This window comes from Neofelis nebulosa, chromosome 11 (assembly GCF_028018385.1).
Source record: "Neofelis nebulosa isolate mNeoNeb1 chromosome 11, mNeoNeb1.pri, whole genome shotgun sequence".
In the NCBI taxonomy this organism is placed as follows: Eukaryota; Metazoa; Chordata; class Mammalia; order Carnivora; family Felidae; genus Neofelis; species Neofelis nebulosa.
This window is the reverse complement of record NC_080792.1, coordinates 2614672-2642387: the sequence shown is the minus strand read 5'-3', so window position 1 is coordinate 2642387 and position 27716 is coordinate 2614672. Positions and strand designations below refer to the sequence as shown.

The 27716-nt window shown below is 50.7% G+C and overlaps 1 protein-coding gene across 9 annotated transcripts in view; it reads left to right on the top strand.

Moving 5' to 3' along the window:
- The window catches only part of ZNF236 (zinc finger protein 236), a 108194-nt gene that overhangs the window by 59661 nt on the left and 20817 nt on the right, over positions 1-27716 (top strand). For 8 of the 9 annotated variants that reach the window (XR_009250789.1, XM_058691787.1, XM_058691783.1 and 5 more), the window contains 14 exons: positions 1487-1628; positions 2519-2779; positions 5403-5662; positions 6804-6902; positions 7356-7507; positions 9207-9310; positions 12170-12321; positions 13825-14037; positions 16103-16385; positions 18592-18695; positions 20567-20932; positions 21688-21833; positions 21970-22207; positions 22615-22794. Coding sequence is in view for 8 of the 9 variants with exons in the window: in XM_058691787.1 (XP_058547770.1) it covers positions 1487-1628; positions 2519-2779; positions 5403-5662; positions 6804-6902; positions 7356-7507; positions 9207-9310; positions 12170-12321; positions 13825-14037; positions 16103-16385; positions 18592-18695; positions 20567-20932; positions 21688-21833; positions 21970-22207; positions 22615-22794 (2700 nt within the window). In the remaining variant the exon portion in view is untranslated. The remainder of the gene's footprint in view (positions 1-1486; positions 1629-2518; positions 2780-5402; positions 5663-6803; positions 6903-7355; positions 7508-9206; positions 9311-12169; positions 12322-13824; positions 14038-16102; positions 16386-18591; positions 18696-20566; positions 20933-21687; positions 21834-21969; positions 22208-22614; positions 22795-27716) is intronic. The other variant, XM_058691786.1, reaches the window with a different exon arrangement.

Here is a 27716-nt window from a genome sequence, read left to right as displayed (position 1 = left end):
TGAGCACGTCGTGTTCTTCAGTAACAGGGTCTTTCTGTTGGGGACCGGAGAAGGTTGAGCAGAACCGCGATTTGATGGAGGCGTCGTCGCGGCATATGTCTCCGTGGGATTCGGTCTGTGGGACCTGGGGGAGGCGACTCCAGCTGTTTTGAGCGGGAGCCGAGTCCCCAGGACAAAGCCGGGGAGCGTGGAACAGCGTTGCAGCTTCCAGAGAGAGAGAGAGTGACTCTGAATGGCACTGATTCGGCTCTGCTGGTCCCAAACAACTCGTGAACTGGGACAAGTTTGGGCAGTTTTAGGTTTGTGCTGTGTCGATTAAACACAGGTCACAGGGAGGGTGCCGAGTTCTCTTTGAAAAACAGGTGGGCTTCTGGCGCAGGCATCAGGAGGTACAGGTTCCTTTCCTGAGTCTGATATGGGAGTGATGTGACTTGCTAAGCCTCTGAATCCTCCCCAGCTTTGCTTTTTCCTTCGCTGTCTGAGATTGGCGGCAGCGGGAATGAAGAAGGGGAAATAGGTCTCTGAGGCCGTGGGGACGTAGGGCCCCCAGGACGGCAAAGGACCGAACGAGACTGGGGAGGGAGTTCTCAAAAATTCTGAACTCCTGGCCCCATGTGACTGGGGGGATTGTCGTTCACGTGCAACAAGGAGAGTTGGGAGGGAGAAGTAGGTTTTAGGGCAGAGAACCGAGCTGTGGTCTGGAGTGTCCAGGAAAGCCACGGTGTCCTGAGAGGTGCCTGCCAAGAATCCTCACACGGGAGTTAGTGGCCCAGGATCCTGACCGGCAGCCGTGTGGCCCTGGGGCAGGAGGGGGCGCCTGGGCAGAGCGACGGTGAGGTCTCCCTCTTAACGTTTCAGGTGAATAGGAAGCGATCGAAAAGGCTCAATTGCGTACTTAGCTCAATGGCTTGATCAAGACCTAAGTTTCACAGTCAACCTAAGGGGGTTCTTTATTTATTGAAAGTCGGTAAAACCTGGAATACTTCAGTTACCAGTTTTCCTATTCACAGATAACCCTTTAATAGCATTTCTATAAAAATAGACTTTTTTTTAGAACAGAAGGTCACGTTAGAGTCATTTGTGTTTTGAGTTTATTGTCGTCCTTGGGGTACAGTCTTTATACCGAACAAATAAGGGATTCAGAGTCCTGGTTAACCTATAGTTTGGATACGGTTATTTTGATTCCATGCCAGCAAATGTAGGAATGCATTAAAAATTGGCTCTAGAACCAGAGGAAGGAACTGCAATGTACGTATATTCCTTGTGTTGGAAAATACCTGTCTTATGTTAACTTTATAAGTGTTTCCCAGTTTTTTAAAATAGCCAGTTTCTAACAGAATTAAAATAGCATTTAGCTGCAACACTGGAAATCTAGATCTTAACTCCTCCAAATTTTCATCTTTTGGGGAAAACAGATGCCTTTTGACATTTAACTTTTTTAGTAGCATTAACAGTGAATTATTCCTGATTTTCTTTTGGTTTGTAGGTCTTATCCAGCCCATTCCAAGAAACCAGTTTTTTCAAAGTTATTTTAATAACAATTTTGTAAACGAAGCAGACAGACCGTACAAGTGTTTTTACTGTCATCGTGCATATAAAAAGTCTTGCCACCTTAAACAGCACATCAGGTAAGGTGATGTCCACCCAGAAATGGGAGATGTAGCTTAACTGCAGTGATTCGGTGAGCGGGGAGCTTGTAGAAATAGTAAGGACAGTAGTGTTTGTTTTTGGGATTCGAAAATGTCACATTTGACCCCACAGTATTTATTGGTGACTGATATGTTTTTTTTTTATGTTTATTTATTTTTGAGAGAGAGTGTCAGCATGAGTGGGGGAGGGGCAGAGAGAGAGAGAGAGAGGGAGACACAGAATCCGAAGTAGGCTCCAGGCTCTGAGTTGTCAGTGCAGAGTCCGATGCGGGGCTCGAACTCACGAACCGTGAGATCATGATCTGAACTGAAGGCTGACCGACGCTTAACCAACTGAGCCACCCAGGTGCCCCCGGTGACTGATATGTTCATTCATTAGTGTTTTGACTAGACTGTTCTACCCAGAAATTGTCACCGCATTTTATTTGCACTATGATATGTCAGCATTTGCAATTTCTAGGACGTGTCAAACGAGTACTGGGTTTGTTGAGTTACAGTGAGGTACTGTAACGGTTTTCCAGATTCATTCATCAGAATTTAGATGAATGCTTGGTGCTAGCAACAGTGAAAAGAAAGCAGAGACTTGGTCGCGAGAGATGGTGAAATGTCATGAAAACGTTGAGAACTTCGAGGCGGACTTGCCATAGACCTTTGTCTCCGCCGTGCGCCGCTGTGTGGCTCAGGCAAGTCCCTCGAGCTCTGAATCTCCGGCGCTCTCGCTGGTAGAATGTCCAGAAGGGTGTCCCCACTGCCGAGCCTTCCGCCGCCATGGTGCTCAATGAAACGGTGGACACGTGTGCTCTAGTCTAACGTACGAAGCATTGTAACGTTGTAAGACGCTCATTCACTAACATTTTTATTCTTTTTAGATCACATACAGGTGAAAAGCCTTTTAAATGTTCTCAGTGTGGAAGAGGCTTTGTTTCTGCGGGAGTGCTCAAAGCACACGTCCGCACGCACACTGGAGTCAAGTCTTTCAAGTGTCTGATATGTAACGGGGCTTTCACTACTGGCGGTAGCCTACGGCGACACATGGGTATCCACAATGACCTTCGTCCCTATATGTGTCCCTATTGCCAGAAAACGTTTAAGACCTCGCTAAATTGCAAAAAGCACATGAAAACCCATAGGTAGGTGTAATTCTGATGGTCCTTTTTTAGTTATCTGTAATTCCCAGATGGGGGTGCAGAGTGTTTTTGAGAAATAATGGTCTTTGTTTCCTGTTTTATTACTTCTAGCTGAGGTGTATGGACTAGATAAACTTTTATGTCATCGTCTAAGAGCCACACGCTCAAAACATTCACTCTTTTGCTTTTAATGTAATATCGAAGTGGTGTCTGTTGGGCTAAATGCTTTGTAAATTCTCTCCAAACAGTCAGCAGTCGCCCAAGTGCGGGGTAGACCGTGCCTGGTACAATCAGGTGGTGAAGAGGGCAAAAAAGAAAGTGGTAGTCCCGCGCTCCGTGATTTCCCGGCACATCGTTAGTGTCTCCGAACGCTCATCGCTCTGTGTTGTTGAGTTGAAAAGAACGTGTGTTTTAGCGATCACACAAACCCGTGATTAAAGCTCACTGACGTTTGTATCTGATTCGAGGACTCTCTCATCTCCAGATGGAGGTGACCCAAGAAGCCCTCGCACTGGTGCATTTCTGGCTATGTCTGGAGCTCATTCACTGGGATTTCTGTGAAGGCACAGTATTCTGTGTTGTACTGGGAAGGCTGCACAAGGTCACCACATCCCGGGATACTGTGACAGGAAGAGTCGCTAGGTCTGCCGTAAGAGAACATTAAAGCTTCTGCTCCCGAGTATTTCCTCTTCGGGCGGTATTTTAACCCAGATATCTCTGCCTGATACCATCAACAAGGCCAAACCCCACGTGTTAGGATAAGCTACTTGGGAGAGGTAGTTGTTTGGTATCAGCCCTCTGGATGCCTCAGCACGTAGGACAAGGAAGAATGGTGTTTGATTTTGGCCCAGTTGTCACTTAGCTGCGAGGCTTCACTGCTCCTTGAGACCATCCGAGGGCACGTGATGGTGCTGGTGTCGACCAATCTATGTCCGGTTTATATTTTCCTCCTTTTAGGGAGTAAATGATGTGCTTTGTGTGCATTTGAACTGGGGGACTGGTGGCCATGGAGGTTCAGGGCTCTGTGCTCCCTGGCTGCTGTGCGGGCGTGCCTGGGAGCAGCGTGTGATAACAGGGTAGAGCTTGGGTTCCACCTGGCCTGGGGGCAGGCGGATAATACTTTTTCTCCGTCAAGAACTCAGGCCTTTTCAAGTCTGTGCACTTGCCACAGTAGCGTGGGGGTCCACGTCCGAGGCCTTGTTTATGGACTCGACGGCCAGTAGTAGAATTTCTGGGAAGTAGGTCAGCTGTTTTCAGCTGGGTCACCTCTCTTAGGTGGAGTGTCGAATCGGCCACTGCTTGTCACGGGTTATGCTGTGGGACACCTGCCACAGTTACTTGAGATGAATGTGTGACTTTGAGGTGACAGCCTGGAGACTGGTAGGTCTGTCCTGGGGCAGAGCTGGGTGTCCTCTTACAGCTTGGATGTGTCTGAACCCACCTGCAGGCAGCCCGTAGCTCTGGCGTTTCATCCCTTTGTTTGAAGTGGTGGGAATTCCTAAAATGCCATACACAGTTATATCAAAAATAAGTGTAAAAGGCAAAAGTACAGAAAGCAGCAAAGGTGCAGAAGTTACATACAAGATGCACTTCCGTCCTCTGGGGAGTGACGGCAGAGCCGTACGCGACTGTCACGGGCTCCCCACAGTCCCCAGCGTTGTAAAGCTGTGACCGTGCGTATTTCATACTTGTCCGTTTTATTACATTTTGTTTCCCCTTCTCAGTGAAAGTAGTTTAGAAGCGACTGGTTTTGATATTAGAAACTGAAGCAGGTAGAGTTTGTTTGGAGCCAAGAATGGAATTCCCAGGAGGCGGATTCACGCGATTCTGGAACCAGGCAGATGGTGGAGTGTATGTGGGTGTGACCCTGGCGTCTTAGAGGGGAGCAGACTGTTCTCGTGCTAGATGTTGTCCACCTGTTAGCCAGGTAATCGTTTCAGCTGGGATTTGACGTTCTTTGATCCACTCACTGGATGCCTTCTTCATTTCTATCTTTGAAAGCAAATCGTTGACCTTGGTGGAAACGTACCGGGTATACTTACAGTGCGTAAAAGCAGTACTAACGTGAATACAGGTTCTGCAGAAATACGGAGCAGCCACGTACATACCTCATAGTCTGTGCCGTGTCACGCATGGGTCCCTGGAAGATGTCTGCGTCCCCAGACTGTGGGGCCAGTAGGCCACGGCCCTCGGGCCCTCTTCTGTACTCCGCATTTGTTTATGATACTGAAATCTGTCCGTAAAGGTGCTGTCTTGTTTTGTTCGGTTCTTTTTCCGAATACTTGGACTCCTTGCAGAGTCGGCACTAGGACAGTTTTACTGTGAAACGTATGGTATCTTTTAAACTCTTTTTTAAGACGTTACCTATTCTGGTGCGTGTTCTGCTCTCTCCTCTTTGCTGCCTTCGTATCCCTATAATCTGTGAAAGCACTTAGAGTCCGGGGAACGTGACTTTTTTTCTCCGGAACTCTTACTAGTGTTTAATTTGAGCTGGATTGCCGCCACGGCTTCAAGATGAAGTCATTGTTTTAAATGTTGTTAGTAAGTGACCGACCGCGCAGCGGTCCTTCGCGCCAGCGGTTCTCGGCAGCCCCTGACCGCGCGGCCTCTTGTTGCTGTTCTGAAGGTACGAGCTCGCCCAGCAGCTCCAGCAGCACCAGCAGCATCAGCCAGCCGCCCCGCTGGACGACAGCACCGGGGACCAGCAGAGCGTGCACGCCCCGACGCACGTGCAGGTGGACATCGAGAGTGAGGAGCTGCGGCGGGCGGCCGCGGACACCGCCAACCCCGAGGCCATGCTAGACCTGGAGCCACAGCAGGTCGTGCGCACGGAGGACGCGGGGCTCGGCCAGCCGTTGACACACCAGCCTCTGGAAGCGGACGAAGGCAAATATTCCAGAAGTCCTAACGTTTACAGTCACCCGTACGGTTTTTGCAGCCGTTCACACTCCCTCCGGTCTGGGTTGGGGTCTCTGATCTCTGAGTTTTCGGATCCCAGTTTGTGCCGTGTGCGAGCCTGAGAGGGTCTGCTGGGATCCCGAATTCCAGAGATAGGACCCTTCACACACACTCCTCTTGTAGGCACTTTTAGCCCTTCGTGTGTCGAGAAGGGCCTGCGTGCTCAGGGAGTGTACATCTTTGTGACCTCTAGCATTGTGTCATGGCGCCCTGAGCATCTGACTCACGGAATGGTATGGCTCTGTGAATTGTCGCGCATCCGCAAGCGGGTAGGCCCCGGACCCAGCGGGTTGCTTTCTTCATCAGCAGGGTCTTGCTGCAAACAGATGTCAGCTTAGCTGTAGACAGTGAGCTCGGTGACGTGGTTGGTTCGTGTCTGGCACGGTTTCCTTGTCTTTCACGAGCCTAACGGACAGTTTGCTGGCCAGGTTACTGTTCCGTGTTACGGGGCTCCCAGACGTATTTTGTCTGTGAGCACGATTTTGTGCTTTTTATCCTCTGGGTTGCCTGGAACAATGCCCATCCAAAAATATATATTTTTTTTAAATGTAATTTTTTTAAGTTTATTTATTTATCTTGAGAGAGAGACAGCACAAGTAGGGGAGGGGCAGAGAGAGAGGGAGAGAGAGAATCCCAAGCAGACTCTGTGCTGCTTCTGCTTAGCCCAGCGTGGGGCTCGAACTCACGAACTGTGAGATCCTGACCTGAGCTGAAACGAAGAATCCGATGCTTAACCGACTGAGCCACCCAGGGCCCCTGAAAAGGTTTTAAATAGTCACTGAATGTAATTGCATTTGGGATATTTTCCCTGTAGAAGAACGTCTAAGTTTTAGGGTAAACTGTGAAGTGACATTCTGGAAGTACAAAGGTAATGCCTCAACTATAGTATCTATCTGTCGTGTATTTTGTGTTGTGTATATATTTATACAGGTATATGTACTTCCTACTGTCTTTCCAAAATGAGGCTCATTTTTGAGAACTCACTAAAGTATCCTTTTGGACGGATTGGTAGATCTGAAATGACTTTGGAGTTTACAACTTGCCCCTTGTGTTTACATGTCTACTTCAGATGGGTTCGTGGCCCCGCCGCCCGCCCTGCCAGGGCCCGTGGACCAGTTTGAGGAACGGGCTCCAGCACAGTCCTTCGAACCGGCTGGCTTGTCGCAGGGTCAGTGAGCTGCACCCGGGTCAGGTTGTCTTCACAGCAGCCTTCGGTGTTCGTTTTAAGGCCCTTCCGAAGTTTATGATTTCAAACCGATAACTTTCTGCGTGGATCGTGCGTGTGTGTGTGTGTGTGCGCGCGCATGCGCGCGCACTGCGTGTGGCCGCTCAGTCGTCTGGAAGGCGCCTTAGTGACCATTCTGCACGTGGTTTGTAGCCAAGCAGTGGTGACTGAGTAGAAGGGGACTCTGGGGTGGCTGTGTAGATGGGCTCGTGCGCTGGATGCAGCACCTGTTCTCAGAGCCTGCCGATGTCGGCTAATCCTCATTCTAGTTCAGAAGGTAGACATGTCCTTTTAAGCATCTTTATTTGTAAAACCGACTTTTTTCATTCTTTTTAACCTTCTTTGTGTGTGACCAGAGTATCTTTTGTAGGACTCGTGCTTTCTGATTTGTTTCAGGCTTCCCCGTGACGGACCCGTACGGTCAGCAGACCGCGTTCGCGCCCGTCCAGCAGCTGCAGGACTCGAGCACGCTGGAGTCTCAGGCCCTGTCCGCCAGCTTCCACCAGCAGAGCCTGCTCCCCGTGCCCGGCTCTGACGCCATGAATGTGGTGAGTGTGCGTGGCGTGCCCGGCGCCGGCGCCTTCAGGCTTCCCTGTAACCTCGTGGACGTCGCTCACTTAGGAGGTCAGGCTGACGTCTCATACCGACAGTGTCGCGTCGCCCGTGACGCTGAAACGTTCAGCACGAGCGTCTTCTCTTTGAAAACATTTAAACTTGGCTGAGAGATTTCAGTCCCGTGACGTGGGATTTTACAAAACTTCTTAGAACTCAGGGAAGTCAGTAACGTGTAATAACGTGAAGGATGTCATGTTGCGTTAGTGACAAGCTATGTGTTTTTATTTGTGGAATCTTACATCTCAGAATGGAAATACAAGGGATGCTGATGTCCTAAAAATAAATATTTGAATACATCATTTAAAAGTTTTACTCAGTCTGGGGCACCTGGGTGGCTCAGTCGGTTGAGCATCCAGCCTCGGCTCAGGTCACGATCTCACAGTTTGTGGGTTCGAGCCCCGCGTCGGGTTCTGTGCCGATAGCACGGAGCCTGGAGCTGCTTCGGATTCTGTATCTCACTCTCTCTCTGTCCCTTCCCCACTCACGCCCTGTCCCTCTCTCAAAAATAAATCAACATAACAAAAGTTAAAAAGAAAAGTTTTACTCAGTCTCATTGGAGACATTTAAGGTTTTGTTTTGGTTTTGATTTTTTCCACATTTGGAAATTTTTCAATAGTGAAGGAATGACCGGGCGATGAATGGTTCGCTTTCTGTGAAAGCCGCTGTTGAAAACAGCCGGAGCCACCGTGGGTAGCTTCTCCAGCTGCCTGGACCCTCCAGGCCTGGACCCTCCAGGGAAAATTCAGAGCACTTCTTCAAAGCTTAGAAGGCCTGTGGTCCAAATGCTGCATCCAGGTAGGACCTGGGGAGTGGATGACAAGCTGTCTCTCCCTGTGGTTCTGTGACAAGCGAGGCAGTGGGAGTTTATTCATTTTCAGTAACACGAGAGCAGATGAGTAATCTCTCGTTAAGAATTATAAAAAATATGGAAAGATCAACAATTTCATTCTTGGCTAGCCTTTGTATCAAAGCAAATTAATAGAAAATAAGTAAGTATTTACTAAAATTGATATGAATGATTATTTGGTTTTTTGAAAAACATTTTTAATTTTTTTTCAACGTTTTTTATTTATTTTTGGGACAGAGAGAGACAGAGCATGAACGGGGGAGGGGCAGAGAGAGAGGGAGACACAGAATCGGAAACAGGCTCCAGGCTCCGAGCCATCAGCCCAGAGCCCGACGCGGGGCTTGAACTCACGGACCGCGAGATCGTGACCTGGCTGAAGTCGGACGCTTAACCGACTGCGCCACCCAGGCGCCCCTGAAAAACATTTTTTAATGTTTACTTATTTTTGAGAAACAGAGCACGAGCAGGGGAGGGGCGGAGAGAGAGGGAGACACAGGATCTGGAGCAGGCTCTTGGCTGTCAGCACAGAGCCCGATGCGGGGCTCGAACTCGTGAACCGTGCATGGGATGTGTATGACCTGAGCCGAAGTCGGAGGCTTAATCGACTGAGCCGCCCAGGCGCCCCTGAATGATTTTTATTATTAATCTAGCCAGATGATTATATGGAGCTACTTAGCGTTACTCCTTTGAATCTGCGTTTATAAATCTTATCCTTAGTTGTTGGTTGTTTTGCATTTATGTATAGATACTCAGGTAGTCTGCTTTATGCTTGTGCTAAATTTTAGACAACTCGTTTGATCCAAGAGTCGTCCCAAGAAGAACTGGAACTGCAGACCCCACGCCCCGAATTCCTGGAGGCCGGGGAGGACCAGGGCCGGCGCTCCTACAGGTAGCTGTCTGCACGGGGGGCCGGCGGGCGCCGGTCCTGACCGCCGCTCACCCAGCGCACGCGTCACCCTTCCCAGGGCCTTGTGATTTAACTCGACGACTCTGAACAGGCTCTGTGCTCATCCCATTTTATTATAACTAAAGGATCGGAGACCAAAGAGATTAGCTTGCTAAGATTTCTACAGCTGGTTAGTGTCCGCCACCTGCCTGTGCGTTTCACCTGCTGTGCGGTGACTTCCTGTTACTGCCGAGAGCCACTGTTACCACGTTTTCAGAAAAACTTCAATTTGTTGGGTGTCTTTTTGTTCAGGGTTCTGTGTGTGCCGTATATGTAACAGCCAAGGAGCACCGTGACCGCGGAGACTGCGTTTACATTCGCCTGTTCCTCATGCTTCCGTTCCCTTAGCCATGTGCGCCAAGTGCCTACGGTGGCCGTGTGCTGTTCGGGACGTGTGCGGTGCCCTGCAGAGCGGGCAGGCCACAGCCCAGCTCCCACGGGATGGGAACGTTCACAGGGAACTAGATAGACGTACTCGTATACAATTAAATAGGAGTATTGTCTTTGTAGAGATAGTCTTGGCTTTATAATATTTTAGTAATTTTATTATTTGCTGAAAATACTTTTGAAAGTCTAAATTTAAATTTTTTCCACAGCCATTTAACAACAACAAAAAATACTTTATAGTTACTCTTAAAAAATGGTGAGCTATCTTATCTCAAGTCAGTGGTCTTAATTGAGGATTTTGAAAATGGCTAAGATTTGCCAGTGTCATTAAGCTGTAATGTGTAATGTCACTCTCCCGTTTCCATAGGTTTTGTTTTTCACACACAACCTCAAGTACCTTGAACTGGTGTTTTTATACAGGAGGTTTTTTACTTTTGGGAGCATATTATCCTGAGATCTTCACGAATTTGCAAATCCAACACAGTATTTGTGCAGTGGTTGCTAATTCGGGGATCTGAGATACACAGAGATGGGCCTCAGGACTTCTGAGACTCTCCTTCTGTTTTATTCATACTTTGATCTATTCAGCGGGTATTCACTTGCTCGTGTTTAAGTGGGATTTTGCATTGGTATTTTTAAGTGAGATTAATCTGATTGATGTTTTCTCATGATTCCTTTGTGACATGTGCTTGGTTTTCCAGGACTTGTGGCCTTGCATCATTTGTGCATTTATTCAGTGTTTATTAAGAACCCACTAGATTAGTGAGCAAGACAGAACAAAAGCTTCAGTCCTCAGGAGTTGACAATCTAGTGGGAAGAGATGATAGCAAGATGGATGGGCGAGGTGCACAGCAGATGGGGACAGAGACAGCAGGAAGGGGTGGTGGGTGCTGGGTGGCAGCCAGTGGGAGAGCAGGTGCTACTGTCCTGGGACTGGTTGTAGATGCCATATCCATTCAGAAGGTGGGGTCTTCACGGGACCTCCAACAGGCAGAGGTGTGGGAGGAGGGGAGGGGCTGAGGACGGCCTCTGGGACTCTGACCTCAGAGCTGGGAGGGTGAAATCACTGCCCCTAGAAATGGGCCACCCCTGGGGGAGCAGGTATGGCACAAAGACCAGGACTTGGTTTCATGTCATCAGGGCTGGTAGATGAGGGGTGGCGTCATCAGGGCTGGTGCTGGGGAACAGCAAACGGTTTGCCCTCAGTGTTGGCCTCTGTGACCCAGGCTGGCATTGGACACGTGAGGGGACAGCTGTGTGATTGCACAGCGGGCAGGGTAGTTCGTGAGGCGAGGGGAGGCAGAGAAGGGTCCTGTCTCCGCGTGGACGGAGGCTGGTCCTGGGGCGGGAGCGTGACTGGGCGGGGGTGACGTCCTGGCTTCAGACTGTTCTCTGAGGGCCGGTGTCTGTCCACACAACTGCCGATGTTGTTCCCGTGCTGGAAATTGGTCATGATCTGTAGGTGTGGGCGCCAGAGGCTTCCTCAGCAAATGTTGTGTGGTGTAGCGGTACTCAGTTCTGCAAATGGAGTATTTTCCTCGGCTGCCCTATATACAGAGCCAGTCCCGACTTCGTTGGCGGAATTAGCTTTCTCACATCAGCTGGTGAATGCTGTTTGCTTGCTTTTCTGGTCTTTTCAAAAAGCAAGCTTGCGTCAGAACGAACTTTGGAAACGCATCTACATTTGCCAGTCTTTAGATCGGTGTGGACACTAGGGGGCAGTAACTGCATCTGCAGAGGCCTGGTCCTAGGGAGCGTGGTTTGGAACTTGACCAATTTCCTACTGCAGGTGAAACTTGGAAAAGCTAGGGAAATATAATAGAAGAAGCTTTTCTAAATCTTTTTTTTTTTTTTAGTTTTTAATAATATGTGAATAAGAATTTAGAAGTTTATAATTATTTTATCCTTGAAGCAATTTTGGTATATTCTGTAACAACTTAGGGGAAAATAATACTGTACATTTACATAGTATTCAAAATAGATCTAGGAAAATGTGTTTTATGAAGTATTTTATAAACCAAAAGAGTATATGAACTGGCATTTCCAAGTGTCTGGACTCAGGAATGATTCTGACCCTGAAGCAGTGGAAGGTTTCACAGTGTCTCCTATGACTTAGTAAAGAAAATAGTACGTGATAAATTATCTTCCTGTTCTGTATAAAGGAGGAGTTTCTGACCAATCAAATGTTACGCCTGCTGGGGATTGGTACGGGATTTACCACCATTGAAATAATAAAATACGTGTAAGACCACAGATCCTCTGAGCAGAATTTGATCTTACCTAATAATTTCTGTAATGGCGACGCCTGATTGTTTCCTGATCACTGGTGAAGATTGTTTCTCTTCCAGTCTCAGGTGTCAGATCCGAGTGAGCTCTGAATGAACGCATTCTCTGCTTTTCACTCTGTGTTCACAGGTGTGAGTACTGCAACAAAGGCTTTAAGAAGTCCAGCCACCTGAAGCAGCACGTGCGGTCGCACACTGGGGAGAAGCCCTACAAGTGCAAGCTCTGTGGCCGTGGCTTCGTGTCCTCGGGCGTTCTCAAGTCTCACGAGAAGACCCACACAGGTCGCTGTCTGCCTCGCACTGGGGTTTTGTGGTTTTCAGTGTGTTCGTGGAGGGGCGCAGCCATCACCACCCCCTGATCCTAGAACATTGTTGTCATAGCCCAAAGAACCTCTGTGCCTGTTGTGGCCCCTCCCTGTTTTCCCTTGGTGCCCTCCCCACCCCAGTGTCCCAGGCAACCACACATCTGCTTCCGTGCGTTGGCCTGTTCTGGACATTGCATGCAGGGGGAAACATACAAGATAGGGCTCCTGGTACCGAGCATGTGTGGGGGCCGGTCCACATTGTAGCGGGTGTTAGCAGTGCGTTCCCTTTTGTAGGGATAACCTTCCCCTGTGTGGGTGGACCCTCTCATTATCACCAGTTGTTGGTCCTGTGAGTTGTCCTTAGGCTTCTAGGAATTAGCCTGCTGTGAACATGTGCATACTTTTATGTGGACCTATGTTTCCATTTCTCTGTTTACTGGTGAAATTGCCTGGTCATATGGTAACTCCGTGTAACCCTTCGAGTTGATCAGCCTGCTTTCCAAAGTGGCTGCACTGTTTTACTTTCTACCAGCAATGGATGAAGGTTCTGGTTTCACTCTCTTGTCAACACCAGGCCTATCGTGTGTCCCTTCTGTTATGACTGTCCTTGGGAGTGTGTGGTGGTGTCTGATCGTGGCTTTGATTTGCGTTTCTCTAGTGGCTAATGGTGTGGAGCATCTTTTCATGTGCGTGTTGAGAAATGGCTATCCTAATCCTATGTCATTTTTAAATTAGATAATTTGCAGACATTATTGCATTGTTTAAAGAGTTTTCAAAATATATTCTTTATCAGATCTATGATTTGCCGTTGAGTATATTTTAAATATATTTAATTCTGTATTTTTATTTTATATATCATATCTGTTTTACATCAGTATATTCTGTATAATGCTTTATCTGAAAATAAAAACATACAGACAAAACAAGGGAGCGGTTTGGCGGGCGCTGGGAAGACAGGCCGAGGGCAGGGCCCGTGAGGGCAGGCCTGGGGTCCTGCTAAGGAGTCCGCTGTCCCCGCAGCAGAGAGCAGCCTGTACGACTCCTGCAACGAGCAGCGGCTGATGGCCGCTGTGGTCAGTCAGGGGGGGCCTCTGTGCCCTCAGTCCGGAGAAGAGGGTCCTCCCATCGGGCCCGACTGGAAACTGAAGCTGTACAGAGGGGCTGTGGGCCGCTCCCCCGTCATTTGCTGTGGGAATGAGGAAAAAAGATGGATTTGAGAAAAGGGTACAGTCCACAGCATGTTGTCAGTTTCAGCGTAGCAGACGGAGGGGCGGAGAGGACTTGGCGTTGGTCTGGAGCCGCGCGCTCGGAGGCTGTGATCACACGAGAGAATTAGTAGGAAGATGTGCTGTCGTGGCCACGTCCTGGCACAAGACCAGGGCGAAGACGGTCTTGGGTTTTGTGGCTTGTCGAACGTATCTCTGTGTGCCCTCGAGTACTTAGGGCTGTAAGGTAACGAAATGCGGTTCTGTTGTCGCAGGAGTGAAGGCGTTCAGCTGCAGTGTTTGCAACGCTTCGTTCACGACCAACGGCAGCCTCACCAGGCACATGGCCACGCACATGGGCATGAAGCCCTACAAGTGTCCGTTCTGCGAGCAGGGCTTCCGCACCACAGTCCACTGCAAGAAGCACATGAAGAGGCACCAGGCGGCCCCCTCTGCCGCGCCAGCCCCGGGGGAGGCGGACGGAGGAGGTACTGCCCGCTGTGGGTGGAGGCCCGGGGAGCGGGTGCTGACGTGCCCAGAGATCGTGTACATGTCACCCCTTCCAGTGGTTTCTTTTCTGACGACCACGGCCTGAGTGCCCTGAAAACCAGGTTCGGAGAGGCGCAGAGAGGGAGACCCCCCGTCTCCGGTCACTGCACCCGGGGCGGCTGTGCACGTGGGTGGAGGTGTGGTTTCCCACCGGAGAGGGGTTCATGCTCCGCATCGTGGGCGTGTTTGGTACCCGGCACAGGTGTGCGTCGGGTCCGGGGGCTGCACGCACGTCCCTCGTTTTCTCTCACGCGCTCCCCACGGTGCACGCACCGCAGCGCCTCTGCCGATCCACGTGGCGCAACCCGCGGTTCCACGGGAGCAGGCTGACCCCCCCCGAGTGGGCGCAGTAGCTGTAGGGCCGCCATTCCGTGCCGGCCAGACCGAGTCTTTGTAGCACATCCCACGGCGGCATGTCCACACCGCGCAGTCGGCGCCGCATGTCGCCGGGTGGGCGTGACGGGGCGGGGGTGTGAGTCCCCGGGCTCCTCTCCCCGCTTGTGGCCCCCGTGTGCTCCGTGTTCAGCTGACCTCAAGGTCACGGTCGTCCCTGGTGGCTCTCCTGGGGAGCGAGTGCTGTGGCTCCGACCTCTGGTTTGGGGAAAACGTCTTTCAAACGTGCCTAACCCACCCAAGGCGATAAAAACCCCCAGCCTCCCCGCTGCAGGCCAGCTGCTCCGGCCTCTTCTGCAGGTAACTCAGAATGTTGGCCCCTCCTCCGTCACACAGCGCCAGCTTCCACCCTGCTCGCTCCTCGCAAGGCCTTTCTTTCCACTTCCGTCATGTAGGACCTCTCCCTGCGCTGACTTACAGAACGGGGGCATCCTCACACGGGTTCTGGAACCCTGTAGGGGGAGGGCGCCACCTTGCCAGCTGATGCTGACCACCTGGGGGCTCCCGTTGTGGCCTCGCCACCCCCCCCTGCGTACACAGCGTGCACCCGAGGGCCTGGCGTTCTCCTCGGTGGGGTCACTGAGAAACAGAGCTTCGCGGGAGCCTTCTTAGCCACAGAAGAAAAGCCACTTGTGCTGGTTTCTTTTACCCAAACCTAGAGCCACTCGGTGGGGTTTAACCTGCTCTCGGCGTTGGGATAGTGAGTCTGTGTGGCAGACCCCATCGGATCCTGTCTCTTCCATGCGTGGCGCTCCGTTTCGCTCGCCTTTCCCCGCCAGTGGCTTTGCCCTATGGATGGGGTTCCTGGTACTTTAAGTGTTCGAATAGTTTTCTTCGCATTTCGTGACCCGTGCTGGTGGGGCCACCAGCTCTACCCCACTGCCCCCAAATCTTTCCAAACTGTATTCTCTCCTTCACGGCCGACCTTTCCTCCCCCTCCCCTGGCCTCTCTCTTCCCTTCTCTCCTCCTTTCCCTCCCTTCCATCTTTGTCCCTTTATCCTGACGCAGCATCTAGTTAGTTTTTATCACTGATGGGGTGTTAGCCACTGTCCATTTGGCTAGTCAGTGTTTCTGTTGAGTCCTTATTCTTTTATTTTTTAGCCGTCTGTGCAGTTCTGACCTCCCTCCCAGCCAGCTCTTTTCCTTCTTGGGTTTTAATAGCACCTTCTTCCTGTTTACAATCCATGTAAATACATCCTCACGTCTCACTCAGAGAACGCTTATATGTATATGTTTGAATTTTTTTTTTTTAACTCTTTAATTAGGGCCTTTTGCTAATTTATCTCTGGTCTTCCGTCTTGGGCTCTGCTGATTTCTTTATGCGACGATATTTCAGGTTTTGCCCATGGTAGTGCGTGTCTGCTTAGGAATGCCGGTGGCCCGTGTGGACACCGTGGGTCAGAGCTGTCTGCCGGCTGGTCCTTGGGCTCTGCTCCCACGCGGTGACTGCTGTGCCCCTTCCTCCCGGGGACCCCGCTAGGCCTGCCCCTGGACTAATTGAGCTTCACCGAGTGACCCACTCTAATCCTACATAGGTGTTTGGTTTTAATACATTTGTTGTGTTAAAACCTAAGTTTTTATGATGATTTGGTCCTTCCTGTTTTGTGTAGATATGTGTGTGGAGGAAGAGGAAGAAAATCCCGAGAGAAACCCATCTCGAAAGGCTCGTCCTGAGGTCATCACCTTCACAGAGGAGGAGACGGCACAACTGGCCAAAATTCGGCCGCAGGAAAGTGCGACGGTGTCGGAGCAGGTCCTGGTGCAGTCGGCGGCCGAGAAGGACCGCGTCAGCGAGATGAAGGACAGACAGGCGGAGCTGGAGGCCGAGCCCAAATTCGCCAACTGCTGCTCCTACTGCCCCAAGAGCTTCAAGAAGCCCAGTGACCTCGTGAGGTGAGGTCACGGTGTTGCCCCGGGGGTTCGGGAGGGGCGTCCCCGGGAGCCTTCGATGCTGCCATCGCGGGGGGCCCTGTCGGAACCCGGTGCCTCACGAGGGGCTGAGGAGTCTCCTGAGTTACGGTTTGAAGCCTGCGTAAATTTCGAGGCTTCCCTTTGAGCTCATTCGGGAAGTTGGTGAGAAATGAGTTTGCTGCGTGGATTGTACTCGTTTCTGTAGAGCCGTGGGGTGCGGTGTCCCCCCTCATCTGCGGTTTCTGCTCGTTACCTGAAGTCAACCATGGCCCATAAGTGGGCGACCCTCCTCCTGAGCTGGGTCACGTGCCCATGTCTGTCACCTGCCGTCATCTCACGTGGACATGTCATGATTGCCCGTCATCACGGAAGGAAGGGCGGGGGATGTGGCACAATCCGGTATTTTAACTTCTATCACAGTGTGTTGTTGTGACTGTTCCCGTTCATCATCAGTTGTCATCAACCTCACTGGGCCTAATTTAGAAATCAGACCTCACGTTAAGTATCAGGTATAGGAATGAACAGTGTAATACGGTTTGGTACACACACGGGGTGTCTTGGACCATACCTCCCGCAGAGGGGGGGTGCTGCTCTAGTTTAAAAAAGAAAAGAAAAGGAAATGAGTTATTTCTTGAAGACAACATGGTGCTAAGCTTTGTACATTTGCAAACAGCATCAGGGACATCCTTATCCCCAGGGGTGCTGGTGTGTGTAGGGAGTGGGGGGCACAGGCTCAGGCCGGGGTGGGAGCAGGGGTGCTGGTGTGTGTAGGGAGTGGGGGGCGCAGGCTCAGGCCGGGGCGGGAGCGAGGGTGTCAGGAGGCCGCGTGCAGTTCACACCGGTCTGTCCAAGCGGTGACTGACGATGTGAGGTCAAGTCCAGCAGGGTGATGCAGACTTGGAAACGGGACACTGAGGGCTGGGGGCAAGGTCAGCCTGCGGGAAAGACGGGGAGGTAGAATGTTCTCCTGCAGTCTCTGCAGGGTCGCTCTGGATGGGTCAGGATTAGGAGCAAGCTGGTAGGTTGGGGGATACCGGGCCCCCTGACACAGGGAGGAGCAGTTCGGAGTTGGGAGGCGGGGGAAGGAGCAGGCTGCCCTCCAGCTCCTCCTGAGCCCTCAGCGCCCTCCATGTGGGTGGGGCTGGTGGCAGAGCGGCCACTGGGTCGGAAGTGCTCATCAGTGAGCCTGGGTGACCGCTGGACTGCCCTGTTCTTCCCACTGCAGCGAGGGTGGCGGCGAGGGGGGGTGAGTGGGGCGACGGCGCGTGCCGAGGAGGTGGCGGTGGTGTCCCTTCTGGGCACCCGGAGGTGTCAGGTGCAATTAAGTGGGGAGTGAGACAGCAGAGCGTTCGGGGGGAGAGGACCAGGTCCTGTGATGAAGCAAAACAAAAGAAAAGCACAGCCCGGGACACCATCAAGTGAGAAAAAGTCCTTTTTTCTCCAGAGACTCCCCAGAGACAACCGCTGTCGACTGGTTCTTACGTGTTTTTCCCAGAAATGTCCACGTGTCACCATTAAGTTCTACAGTTTTATTTTTGGTATAGTTTTCACATATTGAGTCGTAGACACCCTTCTTTGTTTGTACCTGCAAGCTTGTTACCTTCTTTTCAGTGGTGACGTGTTCTGTCGCGGGGGAATGCCAACTTTTATTCCATGGCACGCTTTCTGTCTCCAGTCACTACAGGAACCCTCGCGGGTGCACCTGCAGGGGGGTTGGGTCACTGCCGCCAGGTGGTGCCCAGACTGCCCCCCTGACTGAGTCCTCATCTGACTGACGGCAGAAATGATAGCTTAGCGTTTTAATTTCCTCTTTTTCAATTCTGGGTGTGGGTGAAACGCTTTCCTGTGGCTTTTGGCTGTATTTCTTCTCTAAGCTTCCTATGCATTGTCCGTTCTTCTACTGTGGTGTTTCTGGTCTTACTGCTGATTTATAACAGCTCTTCGGTTTAAGAAAAGTTAGCCCTGTGTTCGTCCATCTTGCAGATGTTTTTGTTTGCTTCTGAGTTTTGTTTCTGCTGTTTTTGTGTAGATGGAGATCAAAGGTTTTATTTGGCCGAGTTTATTCAGCCCATACTAACACATATTTTTTACCTACAGGTATAGTTACGAATTTAAAATCATGAGATTGCTTGTAAATGTGTATAAAATTAAAAATAAAAACACTTAATTGTAAATGCTTTCTGGTTAGGCACGTGCGAATCCACACTGGAGAAAAGCCATATAAATGTGATGAATGTGGGAAGAGCTTTACTGTTAAATCGACCCTAGACTGCCACGTGAAGACGCACACAGGTACGAGCGGGCGCCTGTGCTCCACATCAGTGCCTTATGATGGCGCTTTGTAGAGAATTTTAAATGTTCATTCATTTATTTTGAGAGAGACAGAATGAGCAGGGGAGGGACAGAGAGAGACAGAGACAGAGAATCCCAAGCAGGCTCGAACTAATGTCCTTTGAGATCACAACCTGAGCTGAAACCGAGAGTTGGCTGCTAACTGACTGAGCCCCCTAGGCACCACGATGGCATTTTGTATTTGTCCCCGTCTACCTTTCAAGATCATAGGAAGCTTAGAAGTCAGGAACCATGAAGAAATGGGTATAAAAGGAGTTTTGATTTCTGACTTGGGAGAAAGATCCAGAAAACACGGAGGAAAAGGAGCCCGGTCTCCGATGCCGAGCTGCCCGCTGTCAGTGTTCTTACTGCGCCTTGAATACCTTTGTTAAGAAAATTATTTCTTAGTCTCATTTAGGCCAGAGACCTTTGGTTTGTCGAGGTTTTCCAAGAACTGGGGATTTAGCCAAGCTGATTGTAGTTACCAGCTAATAATTCTTTTCAGGTGGGGGGAAATCTTGTAATGGAAAAACATTAATGTACGATTCCCAATGGCCATTTTTTTCTTCATCTCATTTGAGGAACTGAAGGTTAATGGTGCTCATTAAAATACAGCAAGGCTTTGCTGCTTGCCCTGCACAGGGTGCCCAGTGGTTAAGGGGCAGGCCTGCACACCCCGCGCAGATTTGACGTCTGTGCTCACTTCCGGGCCATTTCTCGGAGCCTCTGGCTGTCGTGGGAACTGTGGTGAACTCTCAGTAAATGGGAGAGCTGTTCATGTGATTCATAGGATTATGATCATGAAACTCATTCATGTTCTTAATTTTTGGTCCCCGGGCAGAATTGACCAAAAACGTACAAGGGAATTTCACATGTTTATGTAAAGTCCTATGATTCTTTTCTGATGGGTTAGTGTTTGGAATTTAATAGGTAGATACAGGAACTTAGCGTGCACCCCTGCTGTGGGCAGTGTTTCTGCTGGTTCATCGGGTGCTGTGTTTTTGTCCCTCTCGTGTGACGCTGTGAGCCGCCAGGACCAGAAGGGGCCTCTCACCCAGCCAGTGCCAGTGGTGTTCACGATGGCTCGCACGCCGGGATTCTGTGTTGGCCCCTGTGCCTGAGGCCCAGAAAGAAAAGTCTCTGTGAGAGATACCTTTCAGGCCTCCTCCTGCACTCCGGGCTCCCTGGGTGACCTCTGAGGGCCCTGAGCAGGGCTGGACAGCTGGCCTCCCTAGTCCTGTGGTGGGTCCCAGCGTGCCTGCCCGGTTAAATAGAAGTCAGTATTGTTTCTGGGAGAAATAGAGAGAAACAGAAAACTGGGATGCTTTTGTCCCCCCAGAGCCTCTCCGGGGCAAGGTAGGCGGGTGACCGGGCCCTCGGCCCCACCTCCCGGCCTTCGTCATGCCCTTGGCTCAGAGTCCCAGGAGCTGAGCACGTGATCCACACCTGTGGCCACTCCCCACCTGTGCAGGTGTCCCAGGGGCCCCCCTGCAGAAAGAAGATAGACGTGTGCTGACACGTACAGGTGCCCTTTGTAAACTGAGGGGCGAGTGACAGCGACACGGGGCTGAGCCGCTTAGTGACCCCACCCCGGGTCCCGTCGAGGCTCGGTGAGAGGTGGGGCAGACGCCCAAGTGCTGTGGGGTCGTGGACGCAGGCTGTGGCGGTGCTCACCGCGAGGTCTCTGCGCCAGCACCCGCAGAACAGGGTCCTCCTTGACGTACCTGGGCACCCCCCCCACCCCCCCCACCCCCCCCCCCCCGCCCCGTGCAGGCCGCTTGCGCGTGGGTGTGTCGCGTCGTGGGCCCCGCTGACCCTTGACCTTTCCGCAGGTCAGAAGCTCTTCAGCTGTCACGTGTGCAGCAACGCCTTTTCCACAAAGGGGAGCCTGAAGGTGCACATGCGCTTGCACACGGGAGCGAAGCCCTTCAAGTGTCCGCACTGTGAGCTGCGCTTCCGCACGTCCGGGCGGAGGAAGACACACATGCAGTTTCATTATAAACCCGACCCGAAGAAAGCCAGGAAGCCCGTGGCCCGAAGCCCGTCGGAGGCGCTGCAGCCCTTAAACCTGCTCAGCCCGTCAGCCGCCGACCCCAGCGTGTTCGTCATGAACAACTCTGTCCTGACGGGGCAGTTCGAGCAGAACGTGCTTCCGCAGGGGCTGGTGGGCCAGGCCATCCTCCCTGCCTCCGTGTCGGGTGAGCGCCGGGCCCGGGCGGCGCTGGTGTGCCGGGAGGGGGGGGCCCTCCGTCCACGACGTGCGCTTCTCTCCCTTGAGGTCTGCCCGTGTGAGGCAGGTGGGAAAACGTACATTTCACTCTTGAGACGAGTCACCCTCCCGTCCCGGTTCGTCCTGCCACAGCATCTGCTTCTGAACACTTCACGGTGCTCTGAGCTGCTTTTTCTGGGGTTACGTGCGCCTCTTGCTCTGCACCCACAGACGTGACAGTGACACACGTGACCGGTGACTCCCGTCCGACATGGTGTGTGCTGTCCTAGAGTTCTTTAAATAATCGCTCTCGGGTCACGTGGGTCACCCAGTGCTTGAAAAATAGGAACTTTCAGCCATTCGGGCTTGTCGTGCACTTACGAGTCACAGAGTGAGTGTCAGCAGCCTGTGGATGTGACCCGTGGGGCCATTAAAGATACAACACAGCCGTGAGTTGTTGTTTTAGACCTTGGGCCAGTCAGCGTAGTCTCTTTGAGCCTAGTTTGCTCGTGTGTTTAAAATGCGTAACATCATCTATTTCAGAGGATGCTTTGTGTTGGGTGAATTAGATCATGCGTGTGTCTGGTGGCAATATTAGTATGCGTTAACTACATCCGTCACGTTGATGTACGAATAAGACCGTGTACACAAAAATTCCCGTATGGAAATGAGGGGTTTTTGTTCTGTTTTGCTTTCTAAGAAGCCTTTCAGATATGCAGCCATTCCGGTTCTCTTCCTCTGCAGCTGGTGGTGACTGGACAGTGTCTTTGACGGACGGGAGCTTGACCAGCCTGGAGGGCATACAGTTACAGCTGGCTGCTAACTTAGTCGGGCCAAACGTCCAGATCTCTGGAATCGATGCCTCCAGCATTAACAACATCACGTTACAGGTACGCCGCTTCTGAGGTTTTCCGGGCTTTAATTGGTCAAAATCGCACGTGAGCGCGCTTCCCGTCACAGGTACCTTGTTCCACGATCACACGTGAGCGTGCACTGCCCGTCACAGGTACCTGTTTTGCCTTTCAGATTGACCCAAGTATTTTGCAGCAGACGCTACAGCAGGGCAACTTGCTCAGTCAGCAGCTGCCGGGGGAGCCCGGCCTGGCCTCCCAAAACAGCACCTTGCAGACACAGGACAGCACGGTCCCAGCCAGTGTCGTCATCCAGCCCATCTCGGGCCTGTCCTTACAGCCCACGGTGACGTCTGCCAGTCTGACCATCGGCCCGCTGCCTGAGCAGGACCCCGTGATGACCACCAGCAGCGGTGAGTGGCAGCGGGGGGGTCCAGCTCCTTGCTTGTGGTCACGCATTTGCATTTAGGGCTCCGTGGCTCCCCTTTCCTCTCCTTACCAAGCTCAGCGAACACGTGGAGTGTCCCCAGCACACGCGCACTTTTCCTCTGCTAAGTGATGTGCATTCAGTCTACGCACATCCCTTTCCGCCCGCACGTAATTCCCGCGGTCCTGTTGCCTTCCTGTTTCTAAGGCGTCTCGTCTTTCCGGATGGGGGAATTCTACACGTGGTTGATGTTTTCTTCTGAATCTTCTTTTAAAATAACAGTTTTATTAAACTATTAACATATACGATTAAAATAACATTAAAATAACATATATGAAAGAAAATTACTCTTCTTTTAAGCCCAGCTTTGTTTTGTTTTGTCACGACGACCAGGGACTCAAGACCTCTCTCAGGTGGTGACGTCGCAAGGCCTGGTATCCACCTCCAGCGGCCCCCACGAGATCACCCTGACCATTAACAACTCGAGTCTGAGCCAGGTGTTGGCGCAGGCTGCCGGGCCCGCTGCCGCGTCGTCCTCCGGGTCCCCGCAGGAGATCACCCTGACCATCTCTGGTTAGTCACTTAACGTCTTAAACGTCCTCCCCCCACAGTTGAAGTGTGTCTTAGTCGTATGTATGTGTGTTTTCGGCAACGCCGAATTTTGCACAGAGCCAGTGCTCCAGAAACGTTGGTAACACGTGTGGGAAATTCAGGCTTAGCGAAAGACCGTCACAGTGGAGACCTAACCAGAAGTTAAAAGTGAGAGTTCCTCACGTCCACTCTGAGACCACTGTTTGGCCATCTCGCTCTGGTTAGCAGACAGCAGGGAGCCGTGGCTTCACGTGCCGGTTTCCTGCTACGTGAAACTAGAGGACTGTGGTCGGCACAACCTGAGCGCGAGGACGCTCTGGGCGCCTCCTGACTTCCCAGGACTCTGCACAGACCGTGTGGAACAGCGTTAAATGTGGGGTAGAGCACTGGAGAGTGGAGAAACGGGAAGATGATGGCCTTTGGCAGTGGAGGTCGCTCGAAGTTGGCAAATTGATCCCGTGTGTCAGCCGAGAGCAGGCGTTCCGTGTCTCCGGGCTGTCACGTCCACCACCAGACTTCCCTCCGTCTGTGTCGTGTGTGGCCTCGGTCAGCCTGGAACACGTTTTACAGCGGTGCGCTGCCCACGTGACTCTTAGCTGTGAGCCCTTCGTGGTCATGAAGAGTCATTTTCAAATTTAGCAGCACTTTGTATGACCCTTACTATGTGCCAGGCGCTATTCTAGTGACTTTTACAAATATGAACTCATTTAATATTAATTCATTCAAGCCTCAAGGCAACCTTATGAGGCTGTTGTTACAAATGAGAAACATTTCGCTGGGAGGCGAACGCTGCCCCTGGAGAGAGGGTGTGATGGCGGAAGGGGAGCGTTTTCCCTTAAACACCGGGGAGGGTGGAGGGCGGACCAGGTAACGCACTCGCGCTTCAGGGAGATTCCTGCAGAGATTACTATTGCAAAAGGAAGAAAATTTACTTAGAAGAAAACTGAAGAAAGCTTGCTTTCTTAGGGAGCGTCTTTTCCTTTTAACGCGTGTGAGAAACTTGAGGAGCTATTCTTAGAGTTTTGATTTTGAGCGACGTGAGTGATTTTAGACGCTCTTAGGCAGTGGAAATTAACTTTCAGTTTTATAGAATTCAGTAACCTTCCTACTTTTGTTATATGCACCTGAATTTTAATGTTTTTTATGTTGAGAAACCTTTGTTGATCAAATTAACTTTTTGGTGTGCCCTCCGTGTATGAGGCATTGTGCGAATCCTGTACAAAAGACACATAATCCAAGATTCTGGCTTATACTTTAGAAAGTGTGTTATTTAGCTTATGGGTTGTGCTCCTGTTTCTCCTGTATTTTCCTATCATTGATCATGTAGATACTTTGCTTATTGGCATATTCAGAATAAGGAAGTGAATTTAATTGTTTAAAAGTTAGCTTAAAAGGTTTACCCTAGGAGAAATCTTTAAATCAGTTGATGAGAGGAGGTTTGCCCAAACTTTGGGCCGGAGGCTTCTAATTCTCAATTCTCATTGTTACGCATCATGAGAATCGTCAAGTCATAAGTCAGCGTTTCCTTATTCCTTTTCCGTTCGGAAAAGGCTGTAGGAAAACAGTTTGCGGTCTCTGTGGAGATTTTCAGTTATTTTTTCCATTAATGCGTATAATTATAAATGCTTGTCGGTGCTAGAAAGCAAAACTTTGATTAAGCTTTGTAGACTCTTAGCAATTCAGAAGTCAGTTGAGAAAAAAATATGGGGTACAAGGCAAGGATAGCCCCCGGGCTCCCCAACTTGTCTCGTGCCTCTACAATAAGGTCCTCTTCTCTGACGGTTTGGTCCAGTTTTCAGTGAAAAGTTATGTCAGACAGGGAATCAAGAAAGTGATAACCTTCATCCACAGATCCTTTGAAGACGGGTCTGCTCTTCTGATAGGAGTTTGCGTTTTTCCTTTTGCCCGTGCTCATGCCCACAGCACGCGGCTTCATTTCGTGTTCCTGTGTCTTTACCGAAGCGTGACGATGTCGATACTTACACAGCACGGTGGCAGTGCAGCACTCCTTTGTCTTTTGACACTTTCCCCCTCCGGTTTAGTCTTGCGTTTGCCTAACTTGGCAGCAGATGTTTTTAAAGTAACTCGTTCACGTCCAGTCTTTCCAAAGATTCCGTCAGCAGCCGTTCCCCTTCTCTGTTCGTCTGTTTTCCATGCAGTTTGCTTACGCTTATGTGACTCCTGTGGCTATCGAAGCTGGCATCCGCGGGCGGGTCTGGAGGCGAAGGCCAGCGCTTCCTGGGAGGCGGGTGGCACAGGTCCCTCCCCTCGCCCGCCCTAGTGCCGAGTGTCCCCGCCGCGCAAGCCCGCTCGGTGGCGACTGGGTACGGGGGCTCTAGGGTCACCTGCTTTTACAAACATACCTAGCCACACCTGCCAGTCTATCACATTTGGAAGTATTTTCAAGTCAGTTTAAGTTTTAGTCAACAAAGTGTGTAATTTTAAGTGCCTAAATACGGAGTTAAAATAGTACTCTTAGGAAGCACTTAAAAATACTTAACAGCTTAAAAAATGGGAACAAATACTGTCATTTAGGGAAAATGTATTGCTGGTCTTTGCAGTTTTTCTAGGAATATTATTAAAAGTGAAATAGCTTTAATTTTAATAAGATGTTATTATGTGCTCAGCACACGTGCCAGTATGTAAGTTAACATGTTATTTTCAGATACCACAGTATTAATTTCCATTTAGGTCGAGACCTCATTCAGCACAATTCTTACGGAAATAGCGACCTAAACGGAAGCATAAGATTGTCAGCACCTGCAGTCAATGATCGGTGTCCAGGTGCCACCCTAACCGGGGCAGTGATCAACTGCTCTCGTGGAGTGTACCACTGAGCTCTTCAGGTGTGCACGCGGCTGCTGGCTGAGCCACGGACACAATGTGCCACGGCGTGGCCACAGGGCTGTGCCCCCGGCCGGCGGGCGGGAGCAGGACCCCCGTGTCATCTGTGCTGTCACGTGTCACGTGATTCTATACTCCCTGGCCTTACCCGTGCGTGCGGGGTCAGCAGCCGAGCTGAAATTCTGCTTACCAGGGAGGGCAGGGGAACGGTCCTGTTCCGACACACGAGGCGCGATGGAGTCGCGCGAGTTAGCACGTGGAGGGCTCGGGCTCGTCACAGAACCGTGCCCTGTTCCCCGTGCGGGAACCCAGCCCGGTCCTCCGCGCCCTGCAGCCTAAGTCTCCTGTCACCCACCGCCGTTAGGAGAACGCAGTTTTAAAATAGCCTCTTGCTAAGCTTTTCAAGTGTAGAGTTCTATAAAAACTTAAATGAGCTCCAGTAACATAAATGACAGCTTCACAAGTAATGGTCAACGGTTTCCAATGACATGCCTGTCTGGTTTATCTCCTCTTGTAGAGATCTTGTTAATTTCTTAGCCTTCTTATTTTCCAACTCTCTATATCATTTTTTGAGAGGAAAAATTTAATTTTTACATATATTTGGAGGCGCAGCTAGGCTTTTTTTCTTTTTCATGCTTATTTGAGATGCTTTCTTATCCGGTAAGTCATTTCTTCACTAACAGACTGTATAATGTGTACTGTGTGATAAGAATTGTACTCAATCTGGGAATAGAATACTGAGCAAGGCAGACGTAGCGCCTTTGCACTTAGGATCCTAGGAACTAATAGGACACAGGCACTTACTGAGGAATCCGTAAATCATTGTAAACTTGTGGCGGTAACGATGTATAAAGGAAAATAGGTCATCGGTCCTGGGGGATTTGACCTGGTTGGGACAGGGCTTCTGTGAGAGTGGGGCTGGGAGTGTGGGGGCGTCTGTCCACCCTTGTCGTTTGCTGAAGCATGAAATGAGGCCTGAGTGGTTAAGAACTTTGTCTGAATCCCGTGTTGGCAGATCCGGAGTCTGGATTTCTGGCCCGTGATGTCCCCTCTGTATCTGACCCTTGTGTCTCGTGGGCCGGAGCGAGTGGCTGTCCGGCTCCGGTGCGGACTCTGTTCTGGAATGCTAGCCATGTGAGCTCTCTCAGCCCGCTCCCCTGGGGCCGTGAAATCTCGTGTCTCCCTGGAAGCTCTGCTTAACATCTTTTTGAATCCTGGGCAAATGGTTGGAAAGACCAGTGGTTTCAGGTGTTTCAGTTTACATGGAGTGGTTTTCTTGTGCTGCTCTGGGGATCCTGGGTGTTTGCTGGTGCAGCAGATAATTGAAAATGGGAGATGTTCCGATCAGGATGGAGAAGCGGATGGCCTGAGGGCCCTGTTTTGGCCACCAGTATACTTCATTACAACACTGTCGTCTGGTTAGACAGGAAGTGTTTTCCCTTGGGATCGCCCCCGCACAGAACCGTAGAGCCTTGCGTGCAGGGGAGGGTCCCTCGTGCAGTAGAGCCGATCACAGCCAGTTGTGCGTAAGGGTCTTGGGTGTTATGCACTAGCGTTTCTTTGAAAACAACAAACGAGCCCTTTTCCATGATTTAATTATTTTTCCCTTTGGACTTACTGTTTTAGAGCCAGCTGAGAATACTTTCTTTTTGATGTCACTTGAGCTTAATTTGGTGCCTTATTCAAATTTATTTTCCAAGGAATTTAGTGAAATAAAAGTTGAGCTCATAACGTGAACACGTTTGTTTAGTGATGTAATAGCAGGTGTCATAAACCCAGGATCGAGTTTATACGACCAGGTCAGTTGTATTATGTTCTCGTGTACCTTTGCCATCTTTGAACGATTCCAGATACAGGAAGAAATTCTTCCACACGCTGAACTACTCAGGCCTTGATAGCTGGCAGCTATTTTGAGAGGTTTGCGTATCCACTGGTACCGGTGATAATGCGGGAGCTGACCTGTCAGTACAGTACAGGGCGGGACATTGCTTCTTGAAAGGGCGGCGTTTTCCTGAGCGTCAAAGTCACTCCCAGACCAGGCTTCAGGCCACACCGTGCAA